This window comes from Montipora foliosa, chromosome 3 (genome assembly GCF_036669935.1).
Source record: "Montipora foliosa isolate CH-2021 chromosome 3, ASM3666993v2, whole genome shotgun sequence".
NCBI classification, from domain to species: Eukaryota; Metazoa; Cnidaria; class Anthozoa; order Scleractinia; family Acroporidae; genus Montipora; species Montipora foliosa.
The window spans coordinates 66,359,822-66,382,321 of NC_090871.1; the positions used below are offsets into that span (position 1 = coordinate 66,359,822).

At 38.4% G+C, this 22,500-nt stretch overlaps 4 protein-coding genes across 9 annotated transcripts in view; 1 reads left to right on the plus strand and 3 right to left on the minus strand.

The window, feature by feature from the left end:
- LOC137998026 (cilia- and flagella-associated protein 107-like) overlaps positions 1-2,367 on the minus strand; it is a 2,430-nt gene extending 63 nt beyond the window's left edge. The window contains exons 1-4 of the mRNA XM_068844415.1: positions 2,196-2,367; positions 1,787-1,900; positions 956-1,136; positions 1-502 (exon numbers count right to left, since the gene is read on the minus strand). The exon at positions 1-502 is cut by the window's left edge and continues 63 nt beyond it. Of these exons, the coding sequence (XP_068700516.1) occupies positions 192-502; positions 956-1,136; positions 1,787-1,900; positions 2,196-2,300 (711 nt within the window). The 5' untranslated portion in view covers positions 2,301-2,367 and the 3' untranslated portion in view covers positions 1-191. The remainder of the gene's footprint in view (positions 503-955; positions 1,137-1,786; positions 1,901-2,195) is intronic.
- Positions 2,368-2,442: 75 nt separating this feature from the next.
- Positions 2,443-13,881, plus strand: LOC137998030 (elongator complex protein 5-like). Of its 6 annotated transcripts, none has more exons than XM_068844418.1 (10): positions 2,443-2,567; positions 2,688-2,748; positions 3,895-3,987; positions 4,564-4,614; positions 5,012-5,112; positions 7,470-7,592; positions 8,551-8,673; positions 10,292-10,353; positions 10,453-10,554; positions 13,305-13,881. In XM_068844418.1, exons 1-10 carry the CDS (start codon positions 2,510-2,512, stop codon positions 13,515-13,517), a joined length of 987 nt encoding a protein of 328 aa, XP_068700519.1. In that variant the 5' UTR covers positions 2,443-2,509; the 3' UTR covers positions 13,518-13,881. The 6 variants fall into 6 exon arrangements, with proteins under 6 accessions (XP_068700519.1, XP_068700520.1, XP_068700521.1 ...); XM_068844419.1 differs by having other exon boundaries at positions 13,308-13,881; XM_068844420.1 differs by having other exon boundaries at positions 3,895-3,975.
- A 242-nt stretch (positions 13,882-14,123) lies between these two features.
- On the minus strand, positions 14,124-15,450 carry LOC137998029 (UDP-GalNAc:beta-1,3-N-acetylgalactosaminyltransferase 1-like). The gene has a single exon (XM_068844417.1). It carries the CDS (start codon positions 15,306-15,308, stop codon positions 14,238-14,240), a length of 1,071 nt encoding a protein of 356 aa, XP_068700518.1. The 5' UTR covers positions 15,309-15,450; the 3' UTR covers positions 14,124-14,237.
- Positions 15,451-19,567: 4,117 nt separating this feature from the next.
- On the minus strand, positions 19,568-21,720 carry LOC137995696 (UDP-GalNAc:beta-1,3-N-acetylgalactosaminyltransferase 1-like). The gene has a single exon (XM_068841215.1). It carries the CDS (start codon positions 21,346-21,348, stop codon positions 20,410-20,412), a length of 939 nt encoding a protein of 312 aa, XP_068697316.1. The 5' UTR covers positions 21,349-21,720; the 3' UTR covers positions 19,568-20,409.
- Between the last annotated feature and the right edge of the window lie 780 nt (positions 21,721-22,500).

Here is a 22,500-nt window from a genome sequence, read left to right on the forward strand (position 1 = left end):
TCTTATCTTGATGCAATTTATTGCAAATTAAAACACTGATCTATAGCCCATTCAAAAATAAACAGCTGTGCTGATTTTTTTTCATTGAAAATGATTTTTGGAAATTACAGAAGATAACCTGAAATTTCAAGACGTTGTAAATGTGTAGTTGCTTTGTTGTAAAATATTTGGGTCAATGCCATCAGACAACATTACACTGCTAAAATGGTCGACTGTGGGAAGTCTGGAGGTACATTGTGAGGAACAGCAAGGGTTGGTGGTAATTCAGGAGCTAAGATAAGCTGTTTTCCTCTTAAATGTAAATTTTTGTTTACGTTGTGAGGGTGAAAGTGGCATGAAGTGCTCTTGGAAGGGGCATAGTGCTTAAAAACAAAGGACTCTTTAGGATGACGACTGTACGACAGTTTGTATGCTGACATGTGTGCCCCTAGGTTTTCCATTGCAGCCTCTTTCTTCCACTTTTCTTGAAGTTTTTGTAATAAGCCATAGTTTGTTGGATGCCCTGAAAGTAATGTAATTAAAACTTTAAGATCTTGTTCTATTGGAAATTATATATAAATGTTTTAGTTATATTTGGTTTTTCCTGTACTGTGGTCGGAAAGAACATCTGTTGTTTGAGTTGGTCAAGGTTTAGCATTAAACAGTTGAAAAAGCGAAAAAAAGGTGGATAGAATCTGTTTTTTTTTTTTTGAGTGCTTTATCCGCTGAAAATGCCTGTGATAATTTAAGTCTGAATGACTCTTTCCAGGAGATAGGTTTTTAACCTGGAAAAGGTTTGTAAAGTGTTCCTTTGGGAAACTTCTAAATGACCACTTGCATTCATGAATACAGTTTGGTGTTGAAAAAAAATAATGGAACTCAACATTAGTTTGCTCGGTGTTGGCATGACAGATCAGTATACAGTGTCAACATTATACTTAAGGTTAATTTGTCATGGCATTTGTGATTAACAGACCTTGAACAGGAAAGTCAGATTTCTCTGGTGCCCAGGCCAATTTTTGTCTGTCCCAGCTTCTCAGTGGTGGGAGTTTAGACTCTGTTACCTCCCTCCTGTTAAATTGCTGGTCATACCATGATATCCTGTTTCCTTCATAAGCCTTTTGATGATGAGAAAAAAGGTGCTCTTTTCCAAGACCCTAAAAGGAATTTGAAATTCAGATGAACCTAGAAATGATTAGTTATTTGGACCTGTTGGTTTTATTTCACTTGCTTTAGTCAGCAAAGATTCCCAAAATCACAGTGCAATGTTGGGAAGACCTTCATTAGGGTTTGGAGAGGCTTACTAAAGAAGGAAAGAAGCTGGCTATGTAAACTGTGTTATATATTTCCCATTAAGTTAATTAGGCAGCATCTTTTATTAATGCAACAGCTAACTACATGTACATCAGCTAATGACCGAATGGTGGACCAGTAATGGCATACTTCGGCAACATGTCAGTTAAGTCTGACGACTCTCGCCCTTGCTCAAAGAGTTTTTTCTTGTGGAGACCATATAGTTTTTCCCTCTTGCCACAAAACCAAAATAATTTTGTATAGTGTCTCTAAGTATTAGTACCTTATGCTTACTACATGTACATGACACAAAATTGTTGAATAAAATTGTTTAGCACTGTTTTCCTCTGAGATTTTCACAACGACAAATTAAGGCAAGTTGAAGGGTTTTGGAGGGGTATTGAAGCCAGATATTAATGCCCAGCTACCCACCAGATAGCCCTCCAATAAATGTTTATCATCAGATGCATTATAATTTTTATGATCGTTATTTTTAGTTAGCTCGTGAACTCACATCGTGTTTTTCCAATGCCTTTCTCCTGGTAGTGACATCAGGTAAATATTTTCCATAATTCTTGAAATCTACACGTTGAGTACTGTCACAGAACGGCCAGGAACCTTGCTCAAACTACAACGTAGAGTAAAGAACTCGTTTTATCAAATTCATTAAACAATGTGGATTCCTGTTTCAACATGTAACTGGCAAAGCATCAACTGCTCTTTAAAAAAAAATTAAAGACAGCACATTTATTTTCCGATATATCCCATAGGTATGTGAATTAAGTCTAGGTTCGATATCTTCATTTATGAGATTTATGGTAAGTTTCCAACAAGTATGAAAGAGGAAAAGACAAGGGACAAACTTATTCAGTCTTCAGCTGATCTCGGCGGAAATGAACATTGTTTTCAAACAAAATGCATACCACTCTGCGCTCTTCGTTCCAATTTCCTATCAAAACGTCTGTTGCGTATCTTTGTTCTATTCTCCATCCCGGGAGCTTCCATTTCGCCTCTGGATGTTCTTCCATTTTTGCAGATTCTTGTCTTCGTAAGTTCTCCAAAGCAATTAGAACTGTGACAAAGAATTTGTTTTCATTTTATGAAGCTGTTGTCATGGACAACCTGTTGCTAGGCAATCATTCCGCTGGCCATTTTGTTAGTTTTCCTCGGCCCAGTTGTCGCGCGGCCAACATGGCAGCTGTATGTGGTACAATAGAAATGGCAGCAAATCACTAAAATGTTTTTGAGAGATATTATCACCGGTAAAGAAAAGTCTCATCTAATTGTCGTACACGGTAATATATTGCTCAACCTGCATTCCATTATTAACGTACGTCAAACTTCAGCCGACAGAATTTGATTCAGTTCGCATATGAAATTAACCTCGCCATCATCGGTCATTTTTAATTCCTCAGACAGCATAAAACTGGATGGCAGACCCTTGTTGCGTTGTTTTGTGAAAACACTTCTTGAAAGGTAAGCACAAATGGACCGTTCACGTGTAGGGAAGACATCAGTTTATCGGACATTCCAACCCCTTTTGAAGGAAAATAGAGATTATTTTTCAGAGAGGCTAAGGTGTGAGCCTGCAGAGGGGGTCTGGGGCTATGCCCCCCAATTTATTTTCAATGAAGGGGTATTTCCTGCACTTTAACATCATTTTTGTGGTATTCTATAAGGTAGAAATACTTGTCTGCCATTTTTGGCCGCAGGTATACATGTAGTTTTACAGGTCACAGGTCATTGTTTTACTAATACAGAACGTGCATGTATCCTAAACATGCATAAAGGCTAACCTTAGGCCTAAACAAAAGGTGTTAGGCCTAAGATATTGTAAAGATACTGTGAAAAGATACCGTGAATGAAGTAAGACTGCTTGCCTTATGAGTTTGCAAAACACAGGGCATTTAATGGAGAGACTAGGCGAGACATACACGTACATAGGATAAGAAAGTGTAAGACGTAATGTTTTACACTCAAGTGAGCTATGATCCTCGCAGTTATGAACGCAATTTCTGCAATTGCATAGGGAAGCCTGAAAAATCCAGGACTTCAACTGGGTTTGAACCTGTGACCTCGCAATACCGGTGGGACACTAATACCAACTGAGCTATGTGGCCGCTGACGTTGGGAGCTGGTCATTTTTGGGTTCTAATGTTCCCATGAGGAATGAATCAACATTGAAATGATATATGAAATGGATCCCCTTAGGCTTCTCTATGCAATTGCAAAAATTGTGTTCATTATTGTGAGGATCGTGGCTTCTCTTGATTTCATATCCACAGTTCAATAAATGATCCATTTCATGTGTCGCTTCAGCGTTGTTTTACACTCAGACGCCGACTTTGCCTCAGAATGGCAGAAATTGTGTTTCCAAGGACTTGAAATTTCACAATTTTCCCCCTAAAGGGGGGCCTGAAGGCGCCGCTCTTCATCGAAAGCCCTTTTCATTGAAACCCCTCTGCTAAAAACCTGGATCTGTCCCAGAGACTGATTTGGATAATCCATGCAAGTTGACTTGTAATGCTACATACCTACCATAGGAGAAATTTCAAGAACATCTGCTTAATATCCTTACCTGTATCTTTGTTTGTCTTTTTTTTAACTATCCTCTTTTTTTAGTGCAGATGTTATACATGCCATACTTTGGGATATGGAACCAAGGGAGTTCATCAATTTGTTTGATCTAACTACAAGAAACAGGTTTGAAAAAAAGTAAATAATTTCATTTATCATATGTCCTGTACCACCCTGTGAACAAGTGTTGTATGTGTTGTAGGGAATGTTAATGATTTATAGTGATTATGGTTTGATGATTGGCTATAATTTACAGATGTCATACTTACAAGACTTCGTTTTAAAAACCAATAAAGATTTCTTGCATGTAAGCCTGTCTGTTTGCTTAACCCTTTGACAACCAAACTGGCCTAAACGGGCCAGACTTAGTATTTTACTCTGTCTAACGCCCCCTTGTATTTTACTCTGTCTATCGCCAGAGGATTTTACTCGTCAATGGGGAACCCCTGGGAGTCAATGGGTTAATCACTCACTGAAAAACTATGTCCCTGTTAAAATTGAATCCTGGTTACCATCATTCTCGTTCCCAGGGTCTCCATTGTCTCTCTCTTTCTTTATCGACAAAGAGGCCCTGGGAACCAGGTTGGGTTACCATACCCCCTGATTCCCTTGCAGTTGTCTAGATTTATAAACTCTTGTTACACGTAGCGGGCCATCCAAGACTCTTCTAAAGTTGCTTCTGGGTGTGGTTATTTCTCTCATTTATTTTTACAGGATTCACTGTTATGATGGTTTTAAAGATCCACTGGGATGGGATATTACAAGGTAACATTTTAAGTTATTAAATATGGAAAACGGTTTGAACCTAGAAATGACATTTTTTAGGGAAATTGATCATTCCAATGATTATAGTACTTGGAAGAACTGTTGCACATAATAAGAATGGCTAACATTCAACAATCTGAGTGGGATTCATGCATCATGAATCCAAGATGAATTCCACAGAGGTTGTTGACACATCACTCACAATCAAGGATTCTCAGGATTATACTCTCTTGTTTACTTCCCATAATCATGTTCCAGTATGAATATAAGTAATGGGATTTATATGTCGTATACTCTCCTACAGGGTAAATGTTTTTTGTTGCATTCTCCTTATCTCCAGATGCAAAGAATGTTGTAATGTTGGAGCTGTATACTTTTCAACTTTTTATATCTTTAGGGAGGATTGCTGTGATCAAATCACCACCATCCATCGAAATTCTCATTTGGCTCAAGTTGTAAAGAGCAACTTGACAAGTTATTGCACCAGAACTAAGACTGGTAAGAGTCAGTAATAGTCTTGTCAAAGTGACAGGTCATTGCTTTTGCAGAATTCATAGAACTCTTAACATTTTACCTTAACTCTGAACACCATAGTCAGCTATCTTAATGATATAATTATAATATAAATTAGTATCACCCAGCTAGTGGACTAATGCAAATCCTGCATTTTGATTTGCTATGCTACTAAAGGGCTATTAGTAATAGTCCTTGAGTAGCGAAAAGCGTGACACTTTGTTTCGTTTTATTCCCAAATAAATATTTCTTCAACTTACATTTGCTAACTTTATTATTGCCTTTTCTGTTCGACTAGTGTGGTGATACTAAAACAATTATTAGAACCTTCGCCCTCAAGGGCCATGGGTCAATAGCCCAATTGGCTTCACCTCATGGACTACTGACCCATAGCCCTTGTGGGCTACGGGTCTAATTGTTTATTATTATTATTATTATTTTGAGCTTGCTTAACCCATCGACCCCCAGGAGTGAGGCTTAACAGATTTTACTCTGTCCAACGCCAGACGATTTTACACGTCAACTATGGGTGTCCTAGGGCATTTGAGGTGTCAATGGGTTAATAAATCATTAAATATATTTTCATACACACCTCATATATTATACAGACAGCAAGTTAGAGGACCTCCTAGCCTGTGTAGCAAGTGTTCCTGTTCGAAAGAAGAGCTCCCAAATGATTTTCCGCAAACTGGCCGTGCGAAAGTTGGGGCTTGCAAGAGACTGAGGGAACGCTTGCAAGAAAACCTCCTATTTTTGAAAAACGCCCACCTTTCCTGACATGCACTGATTGAGGTCTTATCAACAAATTAGCCAATAACAGATAACCTTGTTAACACATGTTGACTTCCGTCAAAAGTAACCGAGGCACCGAGGAGACACTGAGCAATCAATGCAGAATTTGTCAGTATGATTTTAAAGTTAAATTTGTAACGGCAGCTTCTCAGCCGAGTAAGAGTAGTTATGTTTCTTCAGAGAATTTGTTTATAAAACCATCAAAAATAACTTACAGCAAATTTTCAGAATGTGTAAGCAATCTGTGCACTCTTAAAATAGGAAATTTAGGAACATCACTCATACAGAGTTTGATGGGTAGTAAGACCGCTAAATGAAAAACTCCATCAAGGAGAACCATGAAACCATTCAAGAAGTTGCAATTTTTGACTAGCAGCCATTTCATTACGACTTTCTGGCTATTTCTTGGTGCAAAGTGGTTGACGAAATGAATCATACTCGTCTATTGGAATCTCCTGGAAATTACAGGAAAACTTCCTTGCTAGTTTGACAATTCACAGTACATTTTTGGTCAAATCGTCACAAAATCGTAGATGAAATAGCAAGTAAAAATACAAAAAAAAATCGCATGACTGTGCAAAGGAGCTGCTTTCTTCTCACAATAAGAGAAGATTTTTCAGAGGAGCTGCATAATTGTCTTCATCAAATCTCAATTCATGATATAGGACTCAAGCTTACATTAGGCAAGGTAAACAGAAAATTTGACGACTGCATGTGATACACTTTATTTCCTTGATCCTGAAACAGATAAGGATTTTGATAGTTCGCAGGCATTTTGTTCATTCATCCTGCGTAAATATAAAGTATCTTTTACCAGTGAACGAAAAGCTTACTTCTGTCCAGTCCAAACTTTTCATTGACAATAAGCGCTGCCAAAGTTTTGCTAAATCCCGAATCTTTTGCTTTTAGTGAATTATGGAAACGCTTATTCATAGTGGCTTCAGCTCACGCGTAAATATATTGAATTTCCCTTGATGGATTTTGTCCAAGATTTTCATTCAAGTCAGCTGCTGTCATTGCCATAGAATTTACCTCAACCACTTACTTGAACGGGTATCATGCATTGTAATGGGGAAATCACGATGATACTTGAGAAGACTGTTTTGTTTACTTTCCGCACATCATGACAAACATCTGAAAAATTACACTTTTTTCAAATCCTGTTGGCAAAATGGCCATTACATCTTGGATACAGTCAAAAAGATGGCGCATTGACAGTTCTTGTTCCGTTTTCAATGTAAAACTGAGACACCCGATTCGCTCTTCAACACTTGATTCAAAACCTTCCACATCTTCGGCTATTGTCTTTGTCATGCTAAAACTAACAAGTAATATTTTGCTAAAAAATTGTTTTGGGAGCTAGAGCTTCTTTCGAACAGGAATGCTTGGCATTCTCTACACAGTCATGTTGGTATAACAATAACCAACATGTGCATGTATGAGCTGTATCTTGTAACCCCCCCCCCCCCCCCCCCAAATAGGCAAGTGTCCTCATCTAGATCTGCCACTTCAAGAGTTTACCAATAAATTTGTGAAATGATAAATTTCAGGTGATTTGATCAAAGTGGCTGTTGTAGTGGATTCTTTAAGCAGGCTGTTGCTATGGAAGTCATCATCAATGGTGTGCACATTACTACATCAGTTATTTTCCAGTTCAGGAGAATTACAAACAGGTGTCAATACAATTTTGTAGCTAGTTAGTAAAATACTCCAAGTGCATCATTTTGGCCTTTCAAGTGTCCATACAAACAGTCATCATTCTCCATACAGAGCATTTTCACGTGACGTCACGGCAGCCATGTTGGTGTTCCAAAACAAAGAAATGGTGGCCATGTTGGTGTTCCAAACTAATCCTCTGGGAATTGGAATCTTTTTTTTCTTTTTCATCAAATTAGCATCCATTTGAGTCACGTGAGTGAAAACGCTCTATTAGCATTTAGGATTCAAAATGGAATACAATGGTTACCCAAACTTAACCCCAGTCATATACCGTAATTATTATTATTATTGTTGTAAGTTATTATTAATAATATTACATTATTCCAGCCCATTATTCCTGTCCTAGTTGTCTTCAGTACAAATGATGATAGATTGCCATTAATATCTAAGTTCTTTTTCATACATTTAATGTAAGCAGGCTGAAAATGGCATAATTTCATGTATAAGAAACTGGAGACTTGGATAAATCAGGACTTGCAATGAAGCCTTCTTAAATTGGAGGGGGAGAACTCTTGACGGATATGAAATCAAGAGGAGCTATGATCCTCGTTCATAACTGTGAGGATCATAGCTTCACTTAATTTCATATTCGCAGTTCAATAACTATTATCATTTTGTTCATTGGTTCATTCATTGCGGTAACATTTGAACCCACAAATGACCAGCTCCCATCATCAGTGGCTTCATACAGTACTCTGTTGGTTTGAGCATTGCACCGGCATTTTGTCACAGGTTCAAACCCTGTTGAAGTCCTGAAATTTCCAGGCTTCTCTATGCAATTCCTCCCAATTTTGTTCACAAGCGCTAGGATCATAGCTTCACGTAAGTGAATATTAATGTAGCTGATGCCATGTTTCATTGACGTATATTTTAAGTTTGTGAGTTTTTACTGGCTTTTTATCTTATTGCAAGGTTATAAAGTTGTTCAAGTTGTTTGCCTGGTGCATTCAGATCTCCATGATGATCACGCTTTAAATTCTGTCAACTTTCTGGCTTCATCCATTGTCTGGCTCACACAGAATGATCAACAAACAGGTGAACATTGAGGACAACATAATTATTTTGTCGTTTCTCATTTAACAAATTGAATTAATATTCAAGTAACCCCTAATAAACTGATTTAACCCTTCCACATCTGAGAGAGAGAGAGAGAGAGAGAGAGAGAGACTTAATATAATTTTTCTCTGCATGGTTAACGCCGGACAGTTTAACTCACCAATTAGGGATGCTTTAGGTGGGAATGGGTGAACACAGTTTTTTCTAACAATTTGAAAGAAAATATCATTATTCTGGCTTAAAGTGCCCCTGAGATAAAAAAAAATCACTTCCTTTTTGTCTTCAGATTTTGAAAGTGTGTTTGCTTAAAACCTGACTGGCAAAATTTTGAGCTTTGATTATTTTTTATCCAAAGGCCATTTACTTTGAGTGTAAGTTTTGGAGTTCATGGTCCACTATTACTCGCATTCAAAACTGACTGATTGGACCTCAGAGAGTGGGTGCAGTGTTCAACAAAAATAACTAATATTCACCCTTCCCCCCCCCCCCCCCTAAGAATTTAACTATACTTGTCAGTAGGGACTGCATGGTTTAGGTTTTATAGGGTTAACACCTAAAAACTTTCTCCTTTTCCTCCAAGTGACACATGAAGATTTTACTTTGTCTCTTTTCTCATATCTTTTTTAACCCATTGACTACTGGGAGTGAGGCTTACAGATTTTACTCTGTCAAACACCAGTGAGACGATTTCACTTGTGATTGGGTAGCAGTTCAGGAATCAATAGGGTAAAAACCTCTACACCCACTCAAAAACTATGTCCCCTTTAATTAACAAGCTCTACATCTGCTCAGAATGTTTCCTTTAGCCCATTGCCATTTAAGAGTGAGATTTATAGATTTTACTCTGTCCAACTCCAGACGATTTTACTCGTTAATGGGCCTTCTTAGCGCAGTGGCCATATTGGCCATAGACAATAGATTTTGTACCCTGATCCTTGAGTTGAAATGTTTGGGAACAAGTTTTGGTGGGGCAAAACAAAAGTTTTCAATCCCTCGGGACTCAACATGGCCTGTTCGATTCCGTAAACGCTCAGATACCAACACAAGACATCAAATAACTATCTGACTCCAATTAACTCACACAACATAACAATCCAGGTCCTTTTCTTCGGTTTAATGACATCAACAGGAACAACTTTCTACAGATAATTTTCTATTTCTCAATGCACGTGTTTTTACAATCCCATGATCCTTTACGTTACTTAGCAACTATTTCAACATGATTGTCACGCTATTCAAAAACAACTGTCACGGATGTTTCTACGTGTTTTCCTAAACTTAAAAAGTATGCAAATCTTAAATGTTTGTAGATCCTAAATCTTTCGACATGGCCACTGACAGTGTGATAGGACCATGGGGGCAGTTCAGTAGTAAATGGAATAACATCATCTACAATCTACGTCCACTTGACAAAAACTATGTCCTGTTTAAGAAGCTTAGTACATTTTCCTTAGAATTTTACAATAAAAAATTGACTAAGAACAGAGATGAGCTTAAAAATTGTGGACCACTAGTTGAGTGTGTTAGATACACTGTTACTACTTGTGCTTTAAAGACTATCAAATTATAATGTTACTCTGAATTTGATACATTGTAGATGAACCAGTTACCTGGTGTAAAGTGTTACATAAGCGAAAGACTGGAAAGGTAATCAAAAAGGTAATGCAGGATATTAAAGTCTATTTTGATATTTTTTGTCAAATCAAGGCATCAACTATTCTTGTTATTATTGTTATAATAATTTTTGTTCTCATGCAGGTAGAAAGTTTCAGCATTGGCCCTGATCATAAACTAACAGAACATGAAGAAAGAGACTGGCGTGCCTCCTCATCTGCTATTCACAATGAAACTACAAGAGAGGTAAGTGATTAAAATAGTACGTAAAAGTGCAATGACACTCTCAGTAACGAAAAAGTAAAGGTAAATACCAATAAATTATAAAAACTAATGCAGTTTTTATAATAATTTATTCCTTGTATGCAATTGCTGAGTGATTGCAGTGTGATCAAATAGAGATGCTGTAATGATGCACCAGGAATTAATTCCTACAATCCCTTACAAAGTCCAGCTCCACTTTCATTACACCCTCAATTCTCAATACACCATACATACGTTATTGATTGTGTTAGAAGATTTAGCTGAAAAGCTAATATTAAATAATATTGTGGACACAACAGAAAAAAAAGCCTTTCAACAAATACATTAATTAAAATAATATTCATGTGTCTGAATAGTTACATGTAAGCCTGGTTTTCACTTAGTAGCAACGCAATCACAAGCGCAAGCAAAAGCATGAGAGTGCTTATTTCACGGTGAAAACGGGGTTGACGCAAGCATAAGGGCAGGCTCAAGGATCAAAATTTTTCCTTGTGCTTGTGCTTATGCTTGCATTCGCTTGCGTAAAAACAAAACACAGCATGAGCACAAGGAAATTTGTCTGGTCTGGCCAATTGAAGTACTCGCTCTAGATTCCCTACTTCTGAACACATGACCAAAGTGGCAGTTGCTGTGGTTGATTTTTTCTGATTATGTCAACGCTTGTTTTCACTAGCATAAGCTGCTTGTGCTTGTGCCTGCATCACTAGTGAAATCCAGGCGTTATGTACAATAAAATATTAAAAATTGACATTAATGAATAATTTTATCACATGCATATAAATTTCATTAAGGAATGTCTATTATGTAGCACAAGCATTGCATTTGCATGATCCATCGAAAAGGTTCATAATATTCCCTTACGGCTTTCTTGATGGCTTGAAGACCATTTTTTCCTATGAATATCTTGACTTGTTATATATCTAGCCTTTCACTCAACAAAACGAGCACTGTGATTGGTTGGTTCTTGGTCACGTGCCCCTGATCAAATTCAAATGTATCCTGATGAGGATACAATTCCACAGTTGTTGCCCGCTCTGGATGTTTTGCTGCGATTGTTGACGGAAAAGTCTAAATATACAACAAAGCACTTAATTAATGTCTGGTCCCTTGGGAAACTACTTAGTTTTGTTTTCCCTCAAGTCCTGGTGTTTCCTGAGACTTTGCACTACTACTTAGTTTTGTTTTCCCTTGAGACCTGTTTTCCCTGAGACAAACATCCAGAGCTCAGGATGAGCTTGTCTCAGGAAACATCAGGGACTCTCGGGAAAACAAAACTAACTGTTTCCCTCTGGACCATACATTAAGTGTATATTATTTTCCCCCACAAATGGGAACACTATGCTTTAGGTCACTTTCTCCTGTGATTTGCTAAATATTTATAAGCCTTGTATTTCTCTTGTGGCATCAAAAAGGAGAAATTGTGCAAACATCATGCTTAAGCAAACTATGTTGTGAGCCATTGGGTTCCTCCTTTTAAGATCCTTAAAAATAATAGTTGTAACTATGACTGGTTCGAGGAATTAAAAGTGTAATGATTCAAGTTCCTTAATTTAGACAACAACACATTTCCATCCTTTTTGGGTTAAGGCCGTAACTTTTGGGATTGAAATTAGTTGCAATTAGAATTTCCTGGCTGAAAAAGTGAAGGAAAGACAGGAGCTGAAACCTGCACCCAAACATTAATCCATTGACCTCTCAGACGGCCTTGGGCCCCCCCAGTTGAAGAAAAATCATCTGGCATTAGAGTAAAACCTGTCAAGTCTCCCTTCCAGGAATCAATGTGGTAAAAAAGCCTGAACCAAACATTGCTTGAAACTAATAGTAGTTAGCATTTTTGTTTATCCACATTATGAGTTCCAGACTCAGTCATATGTGATAACCATTACCTCCTGGAGAAAAAAAGATTAGGGCATTCCAATGTCTGGTAATAATCCTGAATTTAGGCATTAAAAGGACATCATGTTTACAAGCAGACAAAATACAAGACCCTTTATTGAAACAGTGGCTTAATAATCGGCAGCTCTCCAATATCGGACACGCAATCAGAAGAAATGAAGGTGACCTGAAAGGTTTTTCGACAATATAATTTGTCTTATCATACACTTAACCCACTTGGTAAAGTACATGTACAGAGGGTGACACAAAACAAACAACTAATTGCAATTATAATGTTTCCAAGTATTTGGAAATCTTAGGATGTCATGCTGAATGCTAGTGAAGTAAGAAATGCTGCAAGGGACCATTGAATGATCAAGAGTTAAAACTTCCTCTCCTTTCTCCTTGATAGCAAGAGAAAGAGCTGGCCAAGAGAGAGAGAGAGATACTGTCTACAGCTGACAGTCTCACATACAGTAGTTTGATCCATTAACATAGCTATAAACAAGAGCAATGCGTGCATCTATCTTGAATTTATTGTGTTTAAGCTCACAAATTCCTCTAAGGTCATGTCCATTCAGGAATGTTTTCAACCTGCTACTCCAAATGAACCCAGGGTTATTAGCTGAAACAGGTGATCAGCCAACTCAACTACACTGTTGAACACTTTTTTTATTTCTGATTAGCATCATCATCTTTGCAACATGGTGCTGAGACACCAATTATTATAGTGATTAGCAGAACACAAAAATCCACAAACACAAACAACCTAGACCTTAACAGTTAAGGCAATCTGATTTGCACATTCCTTGCTACAGGACTTATCTTTGGCTAATTTCTGGGTTTTTTTCTCCCAGCAGGTTGATCCTACTCAGAACCTCACATTTAATCTGAAACTGACTGATAATGAGAGACAAGCTCGTTCCAACCTAAAACTCCCATACATGTACCATGAAGAGAAGACAAGTGAAGTAACAGTAAACTGCCCAGGGGAGGGGAGAGTATTTTACCAGCCTGATGAAGCCGATGACTTTGATGATGAAGATCCAGATGATGACTTAGACATATGAAGCAGGACATATGAAGCAGGATTCTTGCCTTATTTGAAACCTCTAGGAGAACTCTTACACTACAATTCCTTGAACCACCTCAATACAAAACACCCATAGTTCCCAAGACTCTTTCAAAATTTTGCTCCCTCATTTGGAAGAAGACAAAGGAAACCACTGAGAAAATCTACTACAACTACATGGGTCATGAAAAGGGCTTTGCAGTGCACTTGTATAAAAGAAAATGCATTTTATCTCCACTTAAACTTGTGAACTGTTTACCTACAATAAAATTCACTGACATTGACAGTATAAAAGATTTTCCCTGACTGTGGCAACCCTGAACTAATTCCTTGAATTAAAAAGGTTTTGTCTTTTCCATTGAGTTAAAAGTGTTTACAATCTTTGTTTCCTTAGTGCAAAGAAGGGTCAAAGATTTGGATGTGTCGGGTACAGTGTGCTGTGTGTTGACTAAACAGCAACACAGCTGGTTTGGATCTCACAGTCTTGAACTAAAATAATCATTATGGGTTTCCCTTCTTTCTGGCTCTCATAAAAAATGTACATCTTTTAATATAGAGCAAAACGTAAAGCAATGAATAGTATGTGGAGATATTTATACCAGATGTTGGTGGCCAAACATGTGATCTTAATCAAAATTCTTTGTCTTTATTTTCAAACAATTCAAGCACATATAAAAAAAAGGTAAAAGAACTAAGAGGAAGAATGTTGCACCTATTGTCATATGCTTCTCCGTCTTCTTGTTCGTCTCCATAAATATATGAACAGCAGAGCACACAAAGAAAGTATTAAAACCCAAAACTTAACATGGAAATCAACACATGATGCAGTTGAAACACTTGCACTGTTTGGAAGTGTTTTAAGTTTATGAATGTAATACAGTTGATCTGGGGTGAGTGAATCACCAATTCCAACAAGCATTTGCAACTCACAGGTGCTGATGAAATAATCAATCAAAAAAGGCATGTGAGTATTTTGAAAAAAATATGGTATATGGACTGGCTTCACTCCAAGCTGGTGGGCCAAAATGCCGACATAAGCATCGTCTGGTCCAATTCTCCCAATCTGTCTTGACAGATGCACCATTTTTGGAATTAATTTCCACGACAGGACAAACATGGAACCCTTGCAAAACACGGGGTAGCGATCCAAAGCAAGATCACTGGGGCTGACATAATGTTTGTGCGATTTTTTTCTGACAACGGCCGTGTCGTAGGTAACGCCTCCATATAACGATTCTTTTTCGCCTTGACCTTGCAACCATGTAACCAGCTTAGCAATATCCACATAAACATCATCATCTGTTTTCAAGACATAATTGCATTTGATCTTCGTAGCCCAGTAAAATGCCATGAGAAGTTTCGTTGAGATATTTCTATAACTGTCCTCGTAATCGCCAATAAGCAAGTCGCCATATTTCTGTTCCTCCTCCTTGATAACTAGATTCATTTCACTTGTCACTCCTTTGCCCATCATAAATACAATTTTAAATGTGGCATCGTTAGGTAGATGAGCTCCGTTGGAATTTGCCCACGTATTGCGAATCATGTATCTCCTTTCTGCGTTTATTCGCTCGTTTGGGGATGAAGAAACGATTATTAAAAGGAACAGGTTTTGTAGGCGGACCAGTGGTTGTATCACAGGCGAAATAATTGGTAACCCTTCATACTTCCTAAGATCAGGTACTTCTTGAGTTCCAGTGAAATAAAAACTTGTGATAAAGTAAACGAACACTAAAATATTAATCCCAGCCAACAACAACCATCGGCGTTCTTGGTATCGCTTTCCCATGGTTACCGGTAAGTCGCGGGATTTTCACGGTTGAAGCTGGAGTGCCCGGGAGCGACTTCACCAGTTACCACCGGTAAGACGCGGGCAACTGGTTAACCTTGCTCAATCACGGTTACGGGTTAGAGACCCATTCAAGCCTAGAGGTTTTTTAGAGGTTTTCTTTGCAATATATTATTCACGTTTGTTCTTAACTGCGATTATCTGCAACTGTCATGTTCATCCGTATGCTTTCAGATTGGTTTCCATGTGTAATCTAAGCCTCTGATGTCGCTTTGTCGCTCATTCAGTCCAGCCCACCTGTCGTCTATTTGGCTAGAGATAAATGTCGCTACAAATGTTCCCTAAACGTGCTTAATTTTTGCGTCCTGTAAATTTGTATCGATAATCAAATGGTGACGAGTGAAATTAGGGAATATAAAGGTTCAGGAAATTATTTCATTTTGGACAAAACGCGCGTGAAATTATTCCCTAATTTCATCGGTAGACTATTCTATTAGCTATTAAATATCATGGATGACAAATTACGTTCATAAGACGCCACTGTAGGAAAAGTTGCCATAGCAGCATTGTAATTTCACGCCAAAAATAAGGAGTAATTTGACACCCATGTTATTAAAAAAGTAAGCGCCCGTAAAAACTGCCTTGTTTTTAATACAACTTCAAACACTTTAATTTCTAATAACTGTAATGACTAGATAGCCTCCCACGCAGACTCTCTTCATCACGCGTTCCTCCCCCACGAGCGTCTCCTGAAACGAGCCACACATTCCTTTCCCTTTGTTAAGAAATCACGTGCGGGTTACTTATGAACCAATCAGCGCTGTGTAGATCTCCCCTGGGAGCGTCAATGCGTCAACTTCTTCTGAATGGGACCCTTTTAAAATATTCCACAGACAGAAACATTATGAATTTTGTTTCCTCGGTGGGTTATGCATTTGCACCCTCGCGAGTCAAAATGTGAGTGCTTAGTTAGGGTATGGTGTCGTTTTATCTACTAGCAAAACTGAAGGCGCCATGGAAATATATAAATACGAATACAAATATATATTAAAGTTGAACTGCACGAGAACCGTTACCTTCAAGCGCAATGAACACCACTTGGATAGCAGCGAAAAGAAAGCTTGAAAAAAAACATCCATTACTTTTAAGCGAAAAATTTTCAGACTGTTTTTGGCGATGGTCGTCTCTAACGATTGATTTAATGTTTTTGTATTGTGAACCGATCGTTCGTGCTCAGTGTTTCTTCGATTTGAAAAATAAAGCAAACCTTAAATCAGTTGAACCGAAGGACTACAAGAAATGGGGTTATTCAAACGAAACAGCGCGGAAAGAAATGTAAGTATGATATCAATCCCAAGCGAACGCCACGAATAGGTTTGAAGCGCACAGGAGCAAAAGGTTTCAATCATTCGAATTCTACAGTACTGATTCTGTGATCTAAGCCAAAGCATAAAATTTATACGCTCCAGTTTCTCTTTGATAAGAATTTAAGTCATCCCAATACACGAAGCCTATCTTGGGGTGCAGGGATAGCGCAGTGGTGAGAGAACTCGCCTCCCACCAATGTGGCCCGGGTTCGATTCCCGGACTCGGCGTCATATATGTGGGTTGAGTTTGTTGGTTCTCTACTCTGCACCGAGAGGTTTCCTCCGGGTACTCCGGTTTCCCCTCTCCTCAAAAACCAACATTTGACTTGATTTACTTTCATTGACCATTTCAATTTACAGTGTCCGCAATTAGCGCTCCAGCGCTAGAACGACTAGACACTTAAATAAAGTTCCTCTCCTTTCCTTTCTTGCAGTTTTCTCAGGGTCTAAAGTGCACTTCCTGTTTCAGTACATCTTTAAACAAAATATACCCTTATGTAGCTCAAGAATGGACCGCCAGTTGTATAAATAAGACTGGTGGTGAAAAATAAATATCTGGAATCTTACAACCGAGGAGTAATGGACTTCGACATCAACTATCGCCCGTCGAGCCGAAATCCAAGTGACTTGTATTTCTAATATTTTACCAAGTGTACTGTTATGTAGAACACTGAAACCAAATGGAAAATTCTCTGGTAACTTAGGGGTTCAACAAAGACAGAGAAGATATCAAACACCTTAAGTGGATCTGAGATCTCTGTTCCGCTGCACAGTCCTCAGGTGAAAAAGATTATTGGAAATGTAACAACCAAGAAGTTTTTGAACGAAAGATTGCCTCTAATAGCAAATATGTTGTTTGTTTCAAAAAATATTTCTCTGGAAAAGGTGACCTTTATGAATTCATCGTGTTTTGTAATATAAGAGCTTAACTGGATAGTTTTTATGGCAATAGTAAGCATTTTCGTGTCAAAACGAGGTTAGAGTCTTTCTTTTGTTTTAACTTAATTAAATATACCATGCCTCGTGAGTTTGTATTTATCGTCTGCAGTAAACTTGATTTTCACTCTCAAAATTACCTCCAGAACCTACTTTAATAAACAATGATTTAGATAAACTTATACAGGCAAAAACTAACGATAAAAAATTCCGACGTTTCGGAGACATCTTGGCGCCATTGTCAAGGGAATCTAAATTTAAATATGCGATCTCAAGAGTAACTAATTAACAATTATTCGCCGAAGGCGAAGTGATTATCGGTGAATATTCACCGAGACGAAGTCGAGGTGAATATTCACCCATAATCACTGAGCCTGAGGCGAATAATTGTTTTAGTATAAATACACAGGTGATTATTTCAAAAAAGAGAGAAAAAGAACATTTCAACGCGAAATCATCTTCAACTTACAGAGGCAAAACGACTACTGGCAGCCATTTTGTCCGTCGAGGTGATTATCGGCTGATAATCCGAGATAGCGAGCCAATGAGAGTGTGCGATTTTGTATAATCACCTGTGTATTAATACTAATGCAAATTAATGACTTTGGACTCTAAGTTACTCTTGAGATCGCCTATTTCATTTAGTTTCTCCTGACATTGGCGTCAATATGTCGCCGAAACGTCGGACTTTTTTGTCGTTAGTTTTTGCCTGTATATGTTTAACCTACTTTTTGCGTAGAATAAGCTTTTAGAATGATGTTCTTGTCTTCTGTGCGGATACTTGATGATTCGGGAACATTTTGCGGAAAAATATTTATAACGGGTCACACGCGCAACTTGATCGACCGAACTTGCCCGATTTTGCCCGATTATTCCACTTGGCCTTTTGACATCCCATTGAAAAAACTTATAAAATATTGAGGGGGACATTGGGGTGTATTAGAAACCGCAAAACCGAAGAAAAAAATCATACAAAACCGGAAAACCGAAAACCGCATACAAAACCGTCAAAAACCCGATACAATGGTGACAAGTGCGGCATACAGACCAAACTACGCTAACACTTTATTTCATCAAAGTATTTGTGAATGTCATAGACTTGTCTAACGCGGTCATTTCGTAGTATCTGCTAAAATTATAGGCTTTATTTCTGCCGCTCTCTCGAGCCCGGACTTTGTGGGCTCATTTTCCGTAAAGCAGCTGGTAATGGAGCCAAGGTAACTTATGAGAATTTGCACACAAGTCCTCTCTAAAAGTTCAATTTTGCAGTCGCAAAAAGCTATAGCTCTGGAAACCTCCAATAAAACTCTCTAATTGAACATTTCTATTTGATAACAACACTTGCAACACAAGAAAAAACAACATATGCAAACTCAGCAGCATCTCAAGTGGTCAAAAAAGCCCCTTGGGGACGTGAAATAAACGTATGTATGTATGTATGTATGTATGTCAATATAGTACCCTTAGATAGAGCATTAGACACTAATTAGAGCAGTAGAGTATTGTAAAACCAAAACCAAAGTAATTACTTTGGCCAATCAAAAGGGACGGAGACAATCCAGTAAACCAATCAAAACTCGAACTAATTTACACGTAGCCGACACAAAAGCACGGGAAAATGTGCACACAGGAACCACGATTGGTCTTGGTTTCACTTCTGATTGGTTGAAAAAGTGGCGCAAGAACTTTGAACCAATCACTGAGTGAAGTAATGCAAAACCAAAGCAATTATTCGCTAATTACTTTCAACACTCAATTGAAAACCGTTTTATCAATGAGGTAATGTGTCTTCATATGTTGCTTGAGCAACGGACTAAAATACAGTGTAATGTTAGTAAACAGACTCCATTACCTTGGTAGATGTATATACATGAAAAGCAATCCGTGATTTGTATCCCCAATAAATCATATTATTATCATAAATATTGCAACTAAATTTCTACCAGATGTTGGTGGCCAAACATGTGATCTTAATCAAAATTCTTTGTCTTTATTTTCAAACAATTCAAGCACATGTAAAAAAAAAAAGAGGTAAAAGAACTAAGAGGAAGAATGTTGCACCTGTTGTCATATGCTTCTCCGTCTTCTTGTTCGTCTCCATAAAAATATGAACAGCAGTGCACACAAAGAAAGTATTAAAGCCCAAAACTTAACATGGAAATCAACACATGATGCAGTTGAAACACTTGCACTGTTTGGAAGTGTTTTAAGTTTATGAATGTCAGGGGCGGTTCCAGCATTTTTTGAAAGTGGGGACCGAACAAGAATACTAATCAGCGCGTTAGCGCGCCTCAGTAGCGCCTTAGGCGCTACTTTCTAGGGGGGTCTGGGGGCATGCCCCCCCCAGAAAATTTGAAAATTTGGGTACTCTTACATGCACTCTGGTGCAATATCTGGAACGTAATGTATCAGGATTCCATATTGAATAAACTTATAAGTTATGGTTATAATTATGCATGGTTTTTGACTCTTCGCTTCAAAGCCACAAAATATATATGATTATGTATATAGGCATTAAGACTTTACGTTGTTACAGTCTCTGTAAGATAGGCTGACTGTAGACAAGTATTTCGCATCCAGTCTTCTTCCTCATTTCGAAAGGATAATATTAACGCCTGTAAGTTGAAAGTTTATTCGCACAACTTTGGTCATACTATTAGCGAAAAATCACGCTTTAGCTAAAAAAATCAAAAGCTCCAACAGACTGCTTACAAAATGATAAAATTATTGTATATTTTGACAAAAAAAAAATTTTCCGACGAACTGAAAGGGAGGGCCGCGGCCGCCTCGGCCCCCCTCTAAATCCGCCCCTGAATGTAATACAGTTGATCTGGGGTGAGTGAATCACCAATACCAATAAGCATTTGCAACTCACAGGTGCTGATAAAATAGTAAATCAAAAAAGACATGTGAGTATTTTGAAAAAAATATGGTATCTGGACTGGCTTCACTCCAAGCTGGTGGGCCAAAATGCCCACAAAAGCATCGTCTGGTCCAATTCTCCAAATCTGTCTTGACAGATGCACCATTTTTGGAATTAATTTCCACGACAGGACATACATGAAACCCTTGCAAAACACAGGGTAGCGATCCAAAGCAAGATTACTGGGGCTGACATAATGTTTGTGCGATTTTTTTCTGACAACGTTCGTGTCGAGGGTAACGCCTCCATATAACGATTCTTTTTCGCCTTGACCTTGCAACCATGTAACCAGCTTAGCAATATCCACATACACATCATCATCTGTTTTCAAGACATAATTGCATTTGATCTTGGTAGCCCAGTAAAATGCCATGAGAAGTTTCGTTGAGATATTTCTATAACTGTCCTCGTAATCGCCAATAAGCAAGTCGCCATATTTCTGTTCCTCCTCCTTGATAACTAGATTCATTTCACTTGTCACTCCTTTGCCCATCATAAATACAATTTTAAATGTGGCATCGTTAGGTAGATGAGCTCCGTTGGAATTTGCCCACGTCTTGCGAATCATGTTTCTCCTTTCTGCGTTTATTCGTTTGTTTGGGGATGAAGAAACGATTATTAAAAGGAACAGGTTTTCTTGTAGGCGGACCAGTGGTTGTGTCACAGGCGAAATAATTGGTAACCCTTCATACTTCCTAAGATCAGGTACTTCTTGAGTTCCAGTGAAATAAAAACTTGTGATAAAGTAAACGAACACTAAAATATTAATCCCAGCCAACAACAACCATCGACGTTCTTGGTATCGCTTTCCCATGGTTACTGGTAAGTCGCGGGATTTTCACGGTTGAAGCTGGAGTGCCCGGGAGCGACTTCACCAGTTACCACCGCTAAGACGCGGGCAACTGGTTAACCTTGCTCAATCACGGTTATGGGTTAGAGACCCATTCAAGCCTGGAGTTTTTTTAGAGGTTTTCTTTGCAACATATTATTCACGTTTGTGCCTAACTGCGATGATCTGCAACTGTCATGTTCATCCGTATGCTTTCAGATTGGTTTCCATGTGTAATCTAAGCCAGGTGATCTGGTGACGTAATTTGGAGGACCGGGAAGAAAAATTTTAACGCCGTATCCCACAACCGCGCGCGGCATTAGGTGTTGTTTCCAAACTCCCTGCAGTATTGCCATCGCCAAAACTCAATAGATCATTACGTGTCTACCACATTTTCCTGTTACTGAATGAACATTCAAGTAGACCCGACAAGATCTAACCTCGCCTCCGCCAGTTGAATTCGAAAATAAGGCCGCGCGCGGTTGTGGGATACGGCGTTAAAATTGTTCTCCCCAGTCGTCCGAATTACGTCACCAGATCACCTGGAGATTCTGATGTCGCTTTGTCGCTCATTCAGTCCAGCCCACCTGTCGTCTATTTGGCTAGAGATAAATGTCGCTACAAATGTTCCCTAAACGTGCTTAATTTTTGCGTCCTGTAAATTTGTATCGATAATCAACTAGTGACGAGTGAAATTAGGGAATATAAAGGTTCAGGAAATTATTTCATTTTGGACAAAACGCGCGTGAAATTATTCCCTAATTTCATCGGTAGACCATTCTATTAGCTATTAAATATCATGGATGACAAATTACGTTCATAAGACGCCACTATAGGAAAAGTTGCCATAGCAGCATTGTAATTTCACGCCAAAAATAAGGAGTAATTTGACACCCATGTTATTAAAAAAGTAAGCGCCCGTAAAAACTGCCTTGTTTTTAATACAAGATCAACCACTTTAATTTCTAATAACTCTAATGACTAGATATCCTCCCACGCAGACTCTCTTCATCACGCGTTCCTCCCGAACGAGCGTCTGCTGAAACGAGCCACACATTCCTTTCCCTTTGTTAAGAAATCACGTGCGGGTTACTTATGAACCAATCATCGCTGTGTAGATCTCCCCTGGGAGCGTCA